The sequence below is a fragment of the Poecile atricapillus genome, chromosome W, assembly GCF_030490865.1.
Source record: "Poecile atricapillus isolate bPoeAtr1 chromosome W, bPoeAtr1.hap1, whole genome shotgun sequence".
Lineage (NCBI taxonomy): Eukaryota > Metazoa > Chordata > Aves > Passeriformes > Paridae > Poecile > Poecile atricapillus.
In genome coordinates this window covers 100,501,024-100,514,209 of record NC_081288.1, presented here as the reverse complement: position 1 = coordinate 100,514,209, position 13,186 = coordinate 100,501,024, and the positions used below count along the sequence as shown (strand labels likewise).

Sequence of the window (13,186 nt, the reverse complement as noted above, 5' to 3'; positions counted from 1 at the left end):
ACAGTGGAGTAGAGCAGTGGGGTAGCATTGGCCCCAAAGGGAGTGGTCTGGGTTGTATGGTTGCAGTCAGGTCGAGCTCCGTACTCTCTTTTTTGTAGACATTTGTGTTGGGTTGAAATAACAACAGATCTGCCCAGATCGGGTTGGAAACAAATTTGATCTAAGCATATCTTGCATTAGGTACAGAGCCACTGGTCACAATGTTGCTTGGTCTGTTCATGTGGTTGTGATACCTAACCCGTTATATACACACAAATATGCACTATGTGCTCTTTGCAATGCTCTTTTTCAGAGCAGGGAGACGGTTCAGGATTGCTTTGTTGTACTGTGAGATGTCAATTTATGACATGATAATATCAACATCAAGGCAGGTAGTTTGAGATGTGTATTCAGTGTTGCTCTCCTACCCTTACCTTGGGTGCAACCTCTGGGAGTCCATTAATAATAGTGCTCAGTCTGTGGGGGGAATAGGGGAGGATAGTTTTCCCCAGCTTTTCATCCCCTTTTCCTCCTTCAGGCCTGTTACAACTACTTTTAAGAATTTTGAATTCCCATTGAATGTTAAGGAAAGCATGCTCTTGTTGCTAAGTCTGCCAGGTCTCCTCAGTGCAGTCTGCACCATGTTTAGAGTCAAGAGATTTCTAGGAAGATCATTCAGAGATCTGCCTCAAGACTGGATAGTCATGAATGGCATGGAATGTGGGAAAAAATGGACCCAATTTTGAGGAAATTCTCTGCTCCAGTGGTTTGAAAGTACACCCCTGAACAACTATAGGACCCTGAAAAAATGACAGAATATTTGCAAGGAGAATGCTGTGGCAACTCCAGAGAGGAACAACTTACTGCAGTGTGCTGGGCCCTGGCTACTATTTACCAAACACTGATCATCACTAGACAACACTCTCAGGGAGAGGAGGAGGAAAGCAGAGCAACTGCCACTGTGGCCACTCAAACTGCAGCTGAACCAGAAGAATAACCCATGCTGGTAGCAGTTGCCCCTATACAGAAAAAAAAAATTCAAGATCAAATCAGTTAGCCTAGTGAGGGATGGAGAAGAAGCGGGGCCCTCACAACAGGAGGAAGAGGCAGGGACAGAGATACTCACCCAATTAATATCCCCGTGTGAGCTGAGAGATGTGAAAAGATTTCAGCCACCAGTCGGGTGAGCCCCTGGTGACCTGGCTTCTCCAATGCTGGGATATCATGGCCCATGATATGAAACTAGATGGTAATGGAGCCAAGCAACTGGGATTCCTCTTCTGGGATGTGGGCATGGACAAGGAGATTGGGAAGAGGACAGAAACTCAGCCTCTGCAGGTGACTCGTGTCAAGTGTGAGGGGAAGGTATTCTTTTAAGGATGATCTAATAGTTTCCCGAAGCAGGTGGAACAGCATGGAGCAATGTATCCAGTACATGAGAGAATGAGCTGTGCTGGAGGTTCTCTGTAGGGGTTCAAATAAGGAACAGTCCCCTATAGATCTAGAGGTCCGGTGTAGACAATCCATGTAGCAAAAGTTTGTACAGAGTGCACCATCACCATACACCATCCCACTGGCATTGGTGTCAATGAAAGAAGGAGAATGAAGAGTGCTTCAGGTGACTACCCCACTCTGGCAATATGAAGATCATCTTTTTTCCTCCTTACTGACCTGTACCTCAGCTGTGGAAAGACTGTCCAAGACTGTGGACAGATTTGAAAAACTTGAGCAAGCTAGAGAGGCAAATGTTCCCATTCCCTGCCAGTACAGACTAGAGTCTCTGCTATTGGGAGCAAGCACCTCCCTCCTTGAGAGAGAGGGTCCATACCACAAGGTAACCTGGGGTTTTACCTTCATGACCACAGAGAGGACATGAGGAAGTGGGACCTTCAAACATTGGGATCTACATTTAGTGAAGGCCACCTGGTTACTTAAGACTAGAGGCTCCACCAGTCGAACTGGCCCTGCCCAATCAAAACCTCCATGTCCCACAGAAGGGGATAAAGTCTCAGTGGCACATATGAGAAACATTTTAGGGAAGACAGTTTGGATTAGTCCTGTTTCAAGCAAGGGAAAACCCATCCGTGGGATTGTTTTTGCTCAAGGACCTGTGTGCACTTGGTGGGTAATGCAGAGTGACGGGGAAACATGATGTGTACCTTAAGGAGATTTGATTTTTGGGTGAGAACAACCTGTAATGTTGAATTGTATAATATTGGTTGCTCAATGACACTGCCGCTGTGTGCCATAACTCCCATGGACAATAAGGATGGACTGCTCCAGATACACCAGTTGTGCGCTTCTGATGCAGCTTGCAACCAGCCAACAGCACATGAGCCCTCCCACCCTGGAAGACATCTGGGATGGATAGAACCCATAGTCATGGACTAAATGAACTCAACAGACATCTTGGAGGGATAGTCAGTGACTATGGAAATTATACCTGTGTTTGTATATATATACATATATATATATATATATATATATTGCTGTAAGGTGTAGAATCTGAGCATGAACTAAATGGTATAGAATAAAGGGTGGATGATGTCCTGTGTTTGGCCAAGGATGGGGTTAATTTTTTTTGCAGTACCTGTGAGAGGGTGGAGCCTGGAGCCATGTGGGCATGGCCAAGACCCAGATGTTAATCGATACCATCTTATATAATTTCCAGGAGTGGAGGAAAGGGACTTTTGCTTCTGAAAAGGGCGTCCTTTTCTGGTGGATGAAGTGTGGCAGATGGAGTGGTGCAGGTAACACTGGTCCCAACTGGAGGGAGACATTTGGGTAGCATGGCTACAGTCAGGCCAAGCTCTGCACTCTCTTCTTTGTACACTTTTGTTTTTAATATTGTAGCTATTACTGTTAGATTTATTAACTCATTGCTGTTTCCAGTAAATTGTTCTTATCTCAACCTGTGATCTTTGCCTTTTGTGCCTCCAATTTTCTCTCCATCAACCTCTGAGGGGAGGGGGCGTGAGTGAGCAGGGTATGGTTTTGGAGTCTCAGTGGGAGGACAAACTAAATGGGGGAATACCAATCCTAAACCATGACACTGTTGTATACATAAAGATTTTGAATCTGAGCTGTTTGCAAAGGTCCTGATGCATGAGTACCGTAATTCAGTTGACTGGTAAATTCAGTTGAAATGTGTGCTGTGAGTTGTGCAAGTGAATCACAGCCTGGAAGATCTTGTTCTGATGACAACAATATTCCTTTTTATTTCTGGATTTTCTTTTTCCTTTTTGAAATTACCACCTTTGATCTTTGTTGAAGTGATTTAGTGCTTACTTTGTGCAACACTTTGTAGTGCAGAGTGTTTCCTTAATTACTCCAAATTCACAACTCCAGTTGTGACATGGATAAATAAGGCTAAAAAGTCTAGAATTTGTTATACTTCTTGGCAAAACCATTGCATGGCTGTCTATAGAAATTGCAGAAATTAGTTCCTTTTGGAGACAGAATTTTTCATTACTTCTTTTTAGACCATTCAAGCTTAATTTCAGACCCTGCAAAATTAATGTCCTTTCATGACAAGGTAACTCACCTAGTTGATCAAGGGAAGCCAGTTGATGTAATCTTTTTGGATTTCACTAAAGCTTTCGATACTGTATCTCATAGTATCCTTCTGGACAAAATGTGCAGCACACAGCTGGATAAACACATCATGTCAAGGGTGAGCAACTGGCTCACAGGTCAGGTGCAAAGGGTTATAGTAAATGGGGTGACATCAGACTGGTGACCTGTCATTAGTGGGGTTCCACAGGGCTCCATTTTAGGCCCTGTGCTCTTCAACATCTTCATAAATGACTTGGACACAGGACTGGAAAGAATACTAAGCAAGGTTGCAGATGATACAAAACTGGGAGGAGCTGTTGACTCCCTCAAAGGCAGAGAAGCCCTGCAGAGAAACCTCGACAAATTAGAGGGCTGGACAATCACCAACCATATGAAGATTAACAAGGGAAAGTGATGGATTCTGCACCTGGGACGGAGCAACCCTGAAAGTACAGACAGACTGGGGAATGGGATGCTGGAAAGCAGTGCCACAGAAAAGGATGTGGAGGTCCTGCTCAATGGCAAGTTGAATATGAGTCAGCAGTGCCCTGGCAGCCAGGAGGGCCAACCATGTCCTGGGGGGAATCGGGCCCAGCACTGCCAGCTGATCAAGGGAGGGGATTGCCTGCTCTGCACTGTTGCGACCTCACCTTGAATACTGTGAGCAGTTTTGGTCACCACAATACAAGAAAGACATTAAACTATTAGAGGGCATCCAAAGGAAGGCTGTGAAGATGGTGAAAAGCCTTGAGACGAATGCAGCTGAGGTCACTTGGTCTGTTCAGCCTGGAGGAGACTGAGGGGAGACCTCATTGCAGTCTACAACTCCCTTGTGAGAGGAAGAGAAGGGGCAGACACTGATCTATTGTCTCTGGTGTCCAGTGGCAAGACCCGAGGGAATGGCTTGGACTTGTGTCAGGCAAGGTTTAGGTTGGATATTAGAAAGAGGTTCTTCCCCCAGAGGGTGCTTGGGCATTGGAACAGGCTTCCCAGGGAAGTGGTCACAGCACCAAGCCTGACAGAGTTCAAGAAGCATTTGGACAATACTCTCGGACACACGGTCTGACTCTTGGGGATGGTCCTGTTCAGGGCTAGGAGTTGGCCTCGATGATCCTTGTGGGTGTCTTCTGACTCAGCATAATCTGTGATTCTGTGAAACTTTCCTTCTGTGCTTAGAGCTTGAGCATGGTTGGAGTTCAGAACTGAAAGTAACTAGTGTCCCCAGAAAGAGATGTGGACCAGGTAGTTTTGGTCTGAATTATTCTATATTAGTTGGGCATACCTGAAAGCACGTGCTCTGCAGCTCAAGAACTGCAGAGACTTTCACAGAGTTCACATACCCCCATTGTCTTCTTTCTATGACACCCATTAATAGGCTTTTATCAAGAGTTTCCTTTAATACATATGAAAATGCCTTTGTTTTCATAGTATTACATTCTTACATTACACTCCTCAGATCTTGATGTTTGGAAGAGAACATAAAAAAATAGCCTTTTTTTCCTTGCAGGTTCTATGATGCTTTTATTTTTTTTCCCTGAATGAACAAGAAAAGCTGTAAAGCCATTTTTGCAGTAGCAGTGCTGTTCTTGCTTAGGAAGAAATTGGGAAGTACAAAATTTTACAGGAAGTAAGAATAAATGAAGCCCAAAGGTAGCCGAGCTGTTTCAATGTCTTATAAAAAGAACACTTCTGATTTTGTTTCAATTTTGGTCAAAAATTCAAATAACATTGTTTTATTTGAATGAATGGCCCCTCTTTTTCATACACGCTGATACACATTTATCATCTCCCTACAACCTGGGAAGCAGCTTTTTTCTCCCCCTCCCATCAGCACCTTTCCTTCTTGCCTACTTTGAACATTATTTGTATAGTAATACAGAGGTGGCACCTCTGAGAACTCAGAATTGAACCTTTCCCTATCAGCGATTGAGTGAGACGGGGACAACTGAGTGGTGATCAGGATCCGAATTTACTGTGGGCTACATATGCTTATATACCATTCTAGGAAGGCTAGTAATTTTTTACTACAATGATTGGGTTAAACATCATGCAAACAAACTTATACATTTTTGCAACATCTCTTCTATTTGATTCAATCTTCCCCATCGCCAAGCTGATCCAATCTTCTTGCAATCTTCAAAGCTCTCTTTGTTCTTCCCAAGGCATCCTGATTATCAAATCTCTTATGCTAATCAGGTCAAAAGTACTTTCACAGAAAGTACTTTGCAATATTTCCCCTCATATTGTTTTTGTATTTTAAATGCATCATTGTCATGAAGTACCAGGAGGGTAGAAGATAGCCATGGTTGTGGCACTTAGCTCAGCTGGGCCAAATCTTTACACTGCCATAACTTTTCATGGTGCAAAATCACAGACCTTTTACTTGTTCAATGCGTCAGTTTCCCTATCACTGGAAAATAAACAATAGCATTTTGCTTTCTGTTAATTGCTTAGCCTTATAATACTGCTGCAACTGTGAGGTGCTCAGAGGCTGTGGTGAGTGGTGTAAATAATACTTAATGGTACAGCTAGTTGCAAATTTGGAAGTCAGATAGATTGCATATTGTGATAGATTGGCATTTAAGAAACAAAGGGAAACAGCTAAGGAAGTTAAGGCTGCTGGAGGCTGATGGGAGTTTTTCTCCTGGCCAATAACTGGCCATTTCTGAGAACTGACAGTAGTTTTGACCACTGAAAAGTGAGATCAACCTGTGAACACCACCTTAAAACCTAAGCCCGGGAATTTTTCTTTCTCTTTGGTTTCCGGCTTTGAAAGGTAGCAGAACTCCAGCTGGCTCCCATCCCCTCCGCAGGCCATGTGGCCTGGGCGGGGGCTGGGCCGGGCCTGCCGCGGTCCCCAGGCAGGAGATGGGGACTGCGGGGCTTCCCCAGGCCAGGGCCAGGCTCTGCTGCAGCCTCCCGGGAAGCCTCCGGGGTGGCTGAAGTTTTTCCTGAGTGGGGGGGAGGGGCCTGGCTCTGAGCGCCGCTCAGCTGAAACCTGGCATCATGAACACCTGCGGCTTGAGCAAGATTTTAACACTTTTACCACCCAGATGAGACTTGCAGATTTAATCCTTTTTCCAAGAAGAGGGCAAGAGAGAGTGGTCAACAGGTAAAGAGATAACATAAACTATCAAAGATAGTGAAGAAAGGAATTAAGCTTCAGATGGGGGAGAGAAATAAGGAGATGCCTTAATAAGCTGAAATATTCTTTTCTTAAAGCTGTGGAGATGGACAATAATGTTCTGAAAAAAAACTCCTTTAATTCATGAAAGAGTATTTTGGGGGGAATGGAGTATTTCAAAGTGTAGATCTGAGCAAAAGTAATTCACTGATAAAGCTGAGTAAATAGTGAAGTAGTTGTGAACCTATGAAATGCTGGAACAGAAAAGGGGAAGTGAGAGTTGTTGAAGATGTGTGGCCCTGTTGTGGTTTTAAAGCAGTAACTAAAAAATTACTAGAAAACTTGCTTATTTTTGCTGTGAGATATGGATTAGAACAAGAGGAAAACAGGCTTAAATCTTAAAAGGAATAAAGAAAGGAATTAAGGAATTAAGAGAAAAAGAGAAAACTTCTGTTTCCAGAGATGATCACAGAGACAGATGAAGAGAACTTTTGCCTTTGAATAACTCATCCTTAAAGTGACACCCATTTGAATCATGGCCCACGAGCACACCTCAGAGTGGTGTGAAATGAGAGGAAGGGACAGATGGCAGAGTTTTCCGGGCGGCTGGCATCAGAAAAATAGAAAGCCATGAGAAAATGGTCAATCCATAGATTGACAAAAGAGAACTTCTTTTTCTCTACAAAGACTGATGAAGAGACTATAGCAAAGTTTGGACTGTTTTAACCACCAGGTTTTTGTCTCTATGCTGTCAATTAAACAAGGGAATAATTGGGTGGTGGGAGAAAAGGGTTTCTGGAAGTTTTATTCTGGTTTCTTGTTCTTGTAGTTTATTAAAAAAACTTTCTTTATTCCTTTTAAGTTTTAAGCCTGTTTTGCCCTTCTCCTAATCCATATCTCACAGCAAGAAATGAGTAAGTTTTCTAGTGATTTTTTAGCTAATGCTTTAAAACCATGACATATATAAATGCCTGCAGAGAGTATGTGGAAACTTCTGCAACTAGAGCTCATTCATAACACTAGTGAGGAATGCCTATATTCATAGACCCAACACATATTCACAGATTTGATAGGGCCAGCCCCTGTATGGACACACACCCTATATGGCTTCTTTAAAGGAGGAGAAATTTTTACTTTTATTCCTGTCAGAAGCCATTGTCAGTAATTGAACTTTGGAGATAAATAGTCTTAAAATCAGTGAATTGATTTATTAGAGCCCTCTTTCACCTGAGAGTGCTGTTATGATCCGATTAGTGAGAGATGCCTCTGCCTGAATTAAGGTGCAAACGAGACTATATGCCCAAGTCAATAATATGGATTTTATTTAAAAGTAAATGTGAGGCAGACAAAGAGAGAGAAAGAAATAGAAAAGAGGTGGAGGGGAGAGAGAGATACATCAAGCAGAAGATAGTCATCACCCGTGGATCCAGAGGCATCCTGTTGGTCCTTCTTCACCCTGGACCTCTTGGTGGTCAGGGTCCCGGAGTTGTTTTTCTGGGGGGTACCGCCTTTATATAGTTCAAGTTCGGGGTATCCACAGGGTGGTCACAGATGTTCCCATAGTTTGGGATGATATGTATATGAACAATTGCTTCCTTTCCCATGGTTTGCCACAGTGGGAATTTTTGTCTAGAAGTGTTAATCAGGAAGTGCTAACCAGATCTCACCTCTTCTAGGCCTGGAATTAGCACCTTCCTGTTGCAAATTCCTCCCTTCTGTGCTTATCTCAAGTTCCTGCTGTTGTGGCCTACTTTATGGCAAGTTCCTTCTGTGGCCTTGAAAGTGTTTTGAGAAAGGTAATTGTGCTCTTTAAGTCCTTACGAGTGCTCAGACATATGAGCTGATGGCTGTGGCTGAAAGCTGTGATACCCAAGGCCTTCCATGGAAGTGTTGTGGCCTAGACCCTCTATGTTTGTGTCCTTTCGAAAAGTTACATTTCTGTGATTTGTAACAATAAGCAGCAGGAATTCCTCCCACAGAAATGTTTCCTTTTCTACACTGTCTGAAGCAGAATATTTAGGTTTTCTTTAATATATTTGGAGAGGGCTATTGTAATGTTCTCTTAAAGTTTTCTCCTACAACCTCTAGAGCTCCCCTGTTATCCATCCTTTTCCCGGTATATGTGGAGATATATTCTAAAAGAAACTGTACTAGTCTGAAAGCAAGCCAGCCGGAGATTCCAAGTCAGAATTACAATTTAATAGGAAAATTAATATAAAGGCAATAGTACAGAAACACTGGCCTAAACTGACAGTCAGAATACAACCTATCACCCTGTTGGTCAGGGTAGCAGTCTGATTAAATGGTGGTTGCAGTCCTGTTGGAGTGATGGATGTGGTCCTGTTGAAGCAGTGATTTTGTAGAAGGGTCTGGTCTTTCTCTGGAGGCCTAGTGGTGGTTATTGAGCTCTTTTTCTCTGGGAATCCAGTGGTAGTGCTATCATGGTGTTCCAAAACCTCAGATTATATACAGGTAGGAATATTCCGTTCCTCCTCCTAGGGCAGGGCATCTCAGGATGGGATGATGTAATTCTGTGATTCATTCTGTGATGCCTTGATGGCCCACTAGCGGAAATAGCCCCCACAGAGTGGCTGCTGCTTCCCTGGAGGGAGTTATCAGGGCGGAGTCATGAGGAACATAAAGAACTCTGCCCCACCTATTTTAACAGCTTATGTAGATGGTAATAGAATACATACTTTTAGTTACATCTTACATTGTAATCCAAGACCATAATTTTGACAGAAAATCATTGTGTGTATATATCTGTGTTTCATTCTTAAATAATTATAAATAATTAAATATATTAATTATTTCAGTGGTATGGTCCTGGATTCACCCCTGCAGTCCTACAAGTAGCATTGTTTTGATAATTCATAATTCTTCACTCCATCTCTGGCAGTTGAATTTTTTAAAATTTACCTATATATTAATTTAGCATGTTAGTCAGTAACCTCTTTGTACACATTGTGCTAAGAACACCAAAACTGTGGGTTCAATGGCCATATGGGGCATTCACTTAAGAGTTGGACTTGATGATCCTTGTTGGTTGCTTCCAACTCAGATTATTCTGTGATCTCTGAACAGTATTTTACTTTTCTTATATTTTTTTTTATTTTATTTTTTTTACCTAGGAAAGCCAGTTATTTCACATTATATCAATCAACCTTGTAAAAGCTCATTGTCAAATTCTTCACAGATAAACAAGAAGTCCCCAAGCTAATTTCTAAGTCAGTCCTATATTTGGCTGAATACACGGCTAGGGAAGTTCATTGTTGAGGGGAGTCTTTAACTTTTAAAGGGAAGTCAGAAGCATATAAAAATAACTTTATGGATTGAGTTCTTATTTAACTCTATTTTTTCTAATAGACATACATATTGTGATATAGATTCTTCCTTTATAAAGCTGAGCAAAGAAGCAACTTATTTTTTCAAGTCTTTCAGTCACACCACATTCTTTCAAAATTATCTGTCACAAGGTTCCTGGATAAATATCAGGTACAATATAAATAATGTATAATTTTTTAAGTGATCAGAATTCTGATATTACTGTCATGGTATAACAAAGCTGAAATAATAAAGACAACCCTTTCCCCTCCTTTCCTAAGAGTATGAAACCATGCCTAATGATCTTGGAGACACCATGAATACTAGTAATCGAATCACTTCTGCAGATGTTTCCAACAAAGAGAATGAAGATAGCATCACTGTAAGTATATACATTGTTTCCCTATCTGTAATCTTGTCAGAGTTTTTTGACTATACAACTAAACAAACTGCGAAGATTGTAATGGGATTCTAAGATACCAGAACACAAGAGCTATTAATATGTAGTGATGAAATTCAAGAGGGAAAAAATATCAATGCAGACCTCGCTTCCCTCAACCTGTTTTCTGAGTGGATGACTTTTCTTTCCAAGGTTGCTAATTTGTTTCATGCTTTTTTGAGCAACGACCTGTAATTTGTTAGCCTAAGACTTTGTTTCTAATTTTAGATGAGGAGAGCAACTCTTTTGTTTTTTTTTTTTACAAAATAACAGCATTAAAGGTAACTTAGACTGTTGCTTTTATTCCAGTCCCGAAGTCATCTACTCCTTACAAAGAGGATATGGTGTAATGAACTTCCAAATTCTATGGTTTTAATGTGTGATTTCATGTAGCTTTTTGATAAGATAATTTGGCGTGGATCTTAGTACAGGCAGCTGAATTGGTGGGTCTACTCCTTTGCTGCCTCACCTATCATGATGCTGGAAACTAAATATTAAATGTCATTAATTGTTGGAAACTGGTAGCAGGCAGCCAGTCTGGTTAGTAATGCTGCCTCTCTGATGCAGGCATTGATCAGTCTGCAAGGCAATGCACACATTTGTCATAAATTGTGAGTTTGGAGAGAGTGAAAAAGGAGACTATGAAAACTAAGTTTTGTCTCAATACATCTGAAAGTGATGACAGAGGAATCTGTCTTGTGTTGATGGGAGAAAGGTTACCCAGGGGCTCTTTCCAGTGCTAGTGATTGGGAAGTGAAAAGTTATAAGAATAAGGGCAGAGAGGAAGGTTCCTAAAACTTCAAGGTTTTTTCTGTTTCCATTTGTTAAGTGCAGTAGGAGCATTAACTTTGATAGCTCCCAGTCCCTCACATTGACAGTGGTTGCTTCATGGAGATATACTTTGCTAAAAATCCAGAAGATCCCGGACAGTCTCATCTTTTCTGACAACGGAATCACAGAATAGCTGAGACTGGAAAGTATCTCTGGACATCATCTAGTCTAAGTTCCCTGCTCAAAGCAGAGCCAGATACAGGAGGTTGTCCAGGACTGTATCTAGTCATGCTTTGAGTATCTCCAAGGATAAATATTTCCAATTTCCACAACCTTTGCCAGTATTCAACTACCCTCAGAGTAAAAACAAGTGTTCCCTTATGTGCCTTTCTTATGTGTTTTCTCAAAGCATGACATTCTGCTAGAAGGGAAAGGGATGATGTGCATTCCTTTCCACTTGATTTCAATGTATGGGATGTCGAGAAAGTGGTTCTCAGAAGTGTCAGTCTCTATTCTCTGCAGGATAGAAAAAAAACTCAGGAAATGACTCATTTCTGTACTCTGATCTGGGTGCAAATGTTTCCTATTTGAAATGAATGTCTACCTACATCATAATATCATAGATGGTTTGGGTTGGAAGGGACCTTTAAAGATCATCTAGTCCAAACCCTCCTGCCATGGGCAGGGATATTTTTCACTAGAGAAGGTTGCTTAAAACCCTGTCCAACCTGCCCTCAAACACTTCCAGTGATGGGGCATCCAAAACTTCTCTGGGAAACCTGTTCCAGTGTTTCACCACCCTCACAGTGTGGACCTGAATTTTCTGAGTCTGAGAGAGTTTCCAGCCTGTCAGTGGCTGATCTGTTCCCAAGGGAAAATCCCTTGAGAACATCTCTCGCTCAAGGACTATTTTTCTAAATAATTTATAGCTCTCAAAACAATATTGTACAGCTGTGATGAGTGTGTTTTTCTCTTGTTCCACCAATGGGACAAGAGTGGTGTTGTTCCTTTTACCAGTCATGTTAAACCTGTATCATAACACCCTATAAAGAAGCTGAGAAGTTCGGAAATAAACCCTTCTGATGATCCTCGCTCTGCCTGTTGCATTGAATCCACGCTCTTTATTTCATGTCCAACAGCGGCATCTGGCACCCAAGGTGGTATTGCAGCAACTGGCGAGAAGGTAAAAGCCTTTCCCCATCCCCCGCCCAGCCGCCCAGGAAAACTGAGTTTTTCAGTCGAGACTGTGGGTTTTTGCCTGCCATTTTTGCTGGAGATCCTTTCCCAGTGAGCTGACAGCATGATAATTACCATATTAAATCGGGAGGAGGAACTGGTCCTGGAGTTATGGTTTGATATCCTGCACAGGCATGACTTGAACATTCCTGAAGCAGATATTAATGCCTTGTATTTATGGGGAAAGGAGCAAGGCTTCTTTCCAACTGCTGTGGATGCACTGCTGAAGGACCACTGGCAAAGTGTAGGCGATGCCTTGTATCAACTGGTGCTGTCGGGGAGGGGGGGGAGGGGAAGAAGCGAAACTCCTCTTTCCATGGAGGAAATTCATGGATGTGATAGAAACTGCCAGCTCCAGAGCATCTTCACGAGACATCTCAGATGCAGGTTCCGATACAGGAGACTGGTCGGATGAGAAAGATGTTTCCCTGGACCAAGACACACGAGAAATCACAGTGGGAGTGGTCCAGGGCTGTTTGCAGGGAAGCATTTCCCCAGAACTATCCTTTAGTGACTCGGGCGTGGGGGTGGGTGCCCTTTACCCTGAGTCCTCTGGGGTGAGTGACCACGGGGAGGGAGAAAGGGGAGATTCGGGTCGCGGCCCCTCCCCTCCCACTCGGTGGGAGTCGCCCCGTCTGGGGCTCAGGGAAACACGGAAAGATGGGGAACAAAGCATTCCTGTGGCGTTCCCCGCGGTGGAGGGTTTGAAACAGGCACTCCCCCCCCCCCCCCACCGCCCCGGTGGGGCAGACAGAGCC

At 42.7% G+C, this 13,186-nt stretch overlaps 1 protein-coding gene across 1 annotated transcript in view; it reads left to right on the top strand.

The window, feature by feature from the left end:
* LOC131591640 (BDNF/NT-3 growth factors receptor-like) overlaps positions 1-13,186 on the top strand; it is a 660,084-nt gene that overhangs the window by 139,019 nt on the left and 507,879 nt on the right. The window contains exon 11 of the mRNA XM_058862552.1: positions 10,264-10,364. Within this exon, the coding sequence (XP_058718535.1) occupies positions 10,264-10,364 (101 nt within the window). The remainder of the gene's footprint in view (positions 1-10,263; positions 10,365-13,186) is intronic.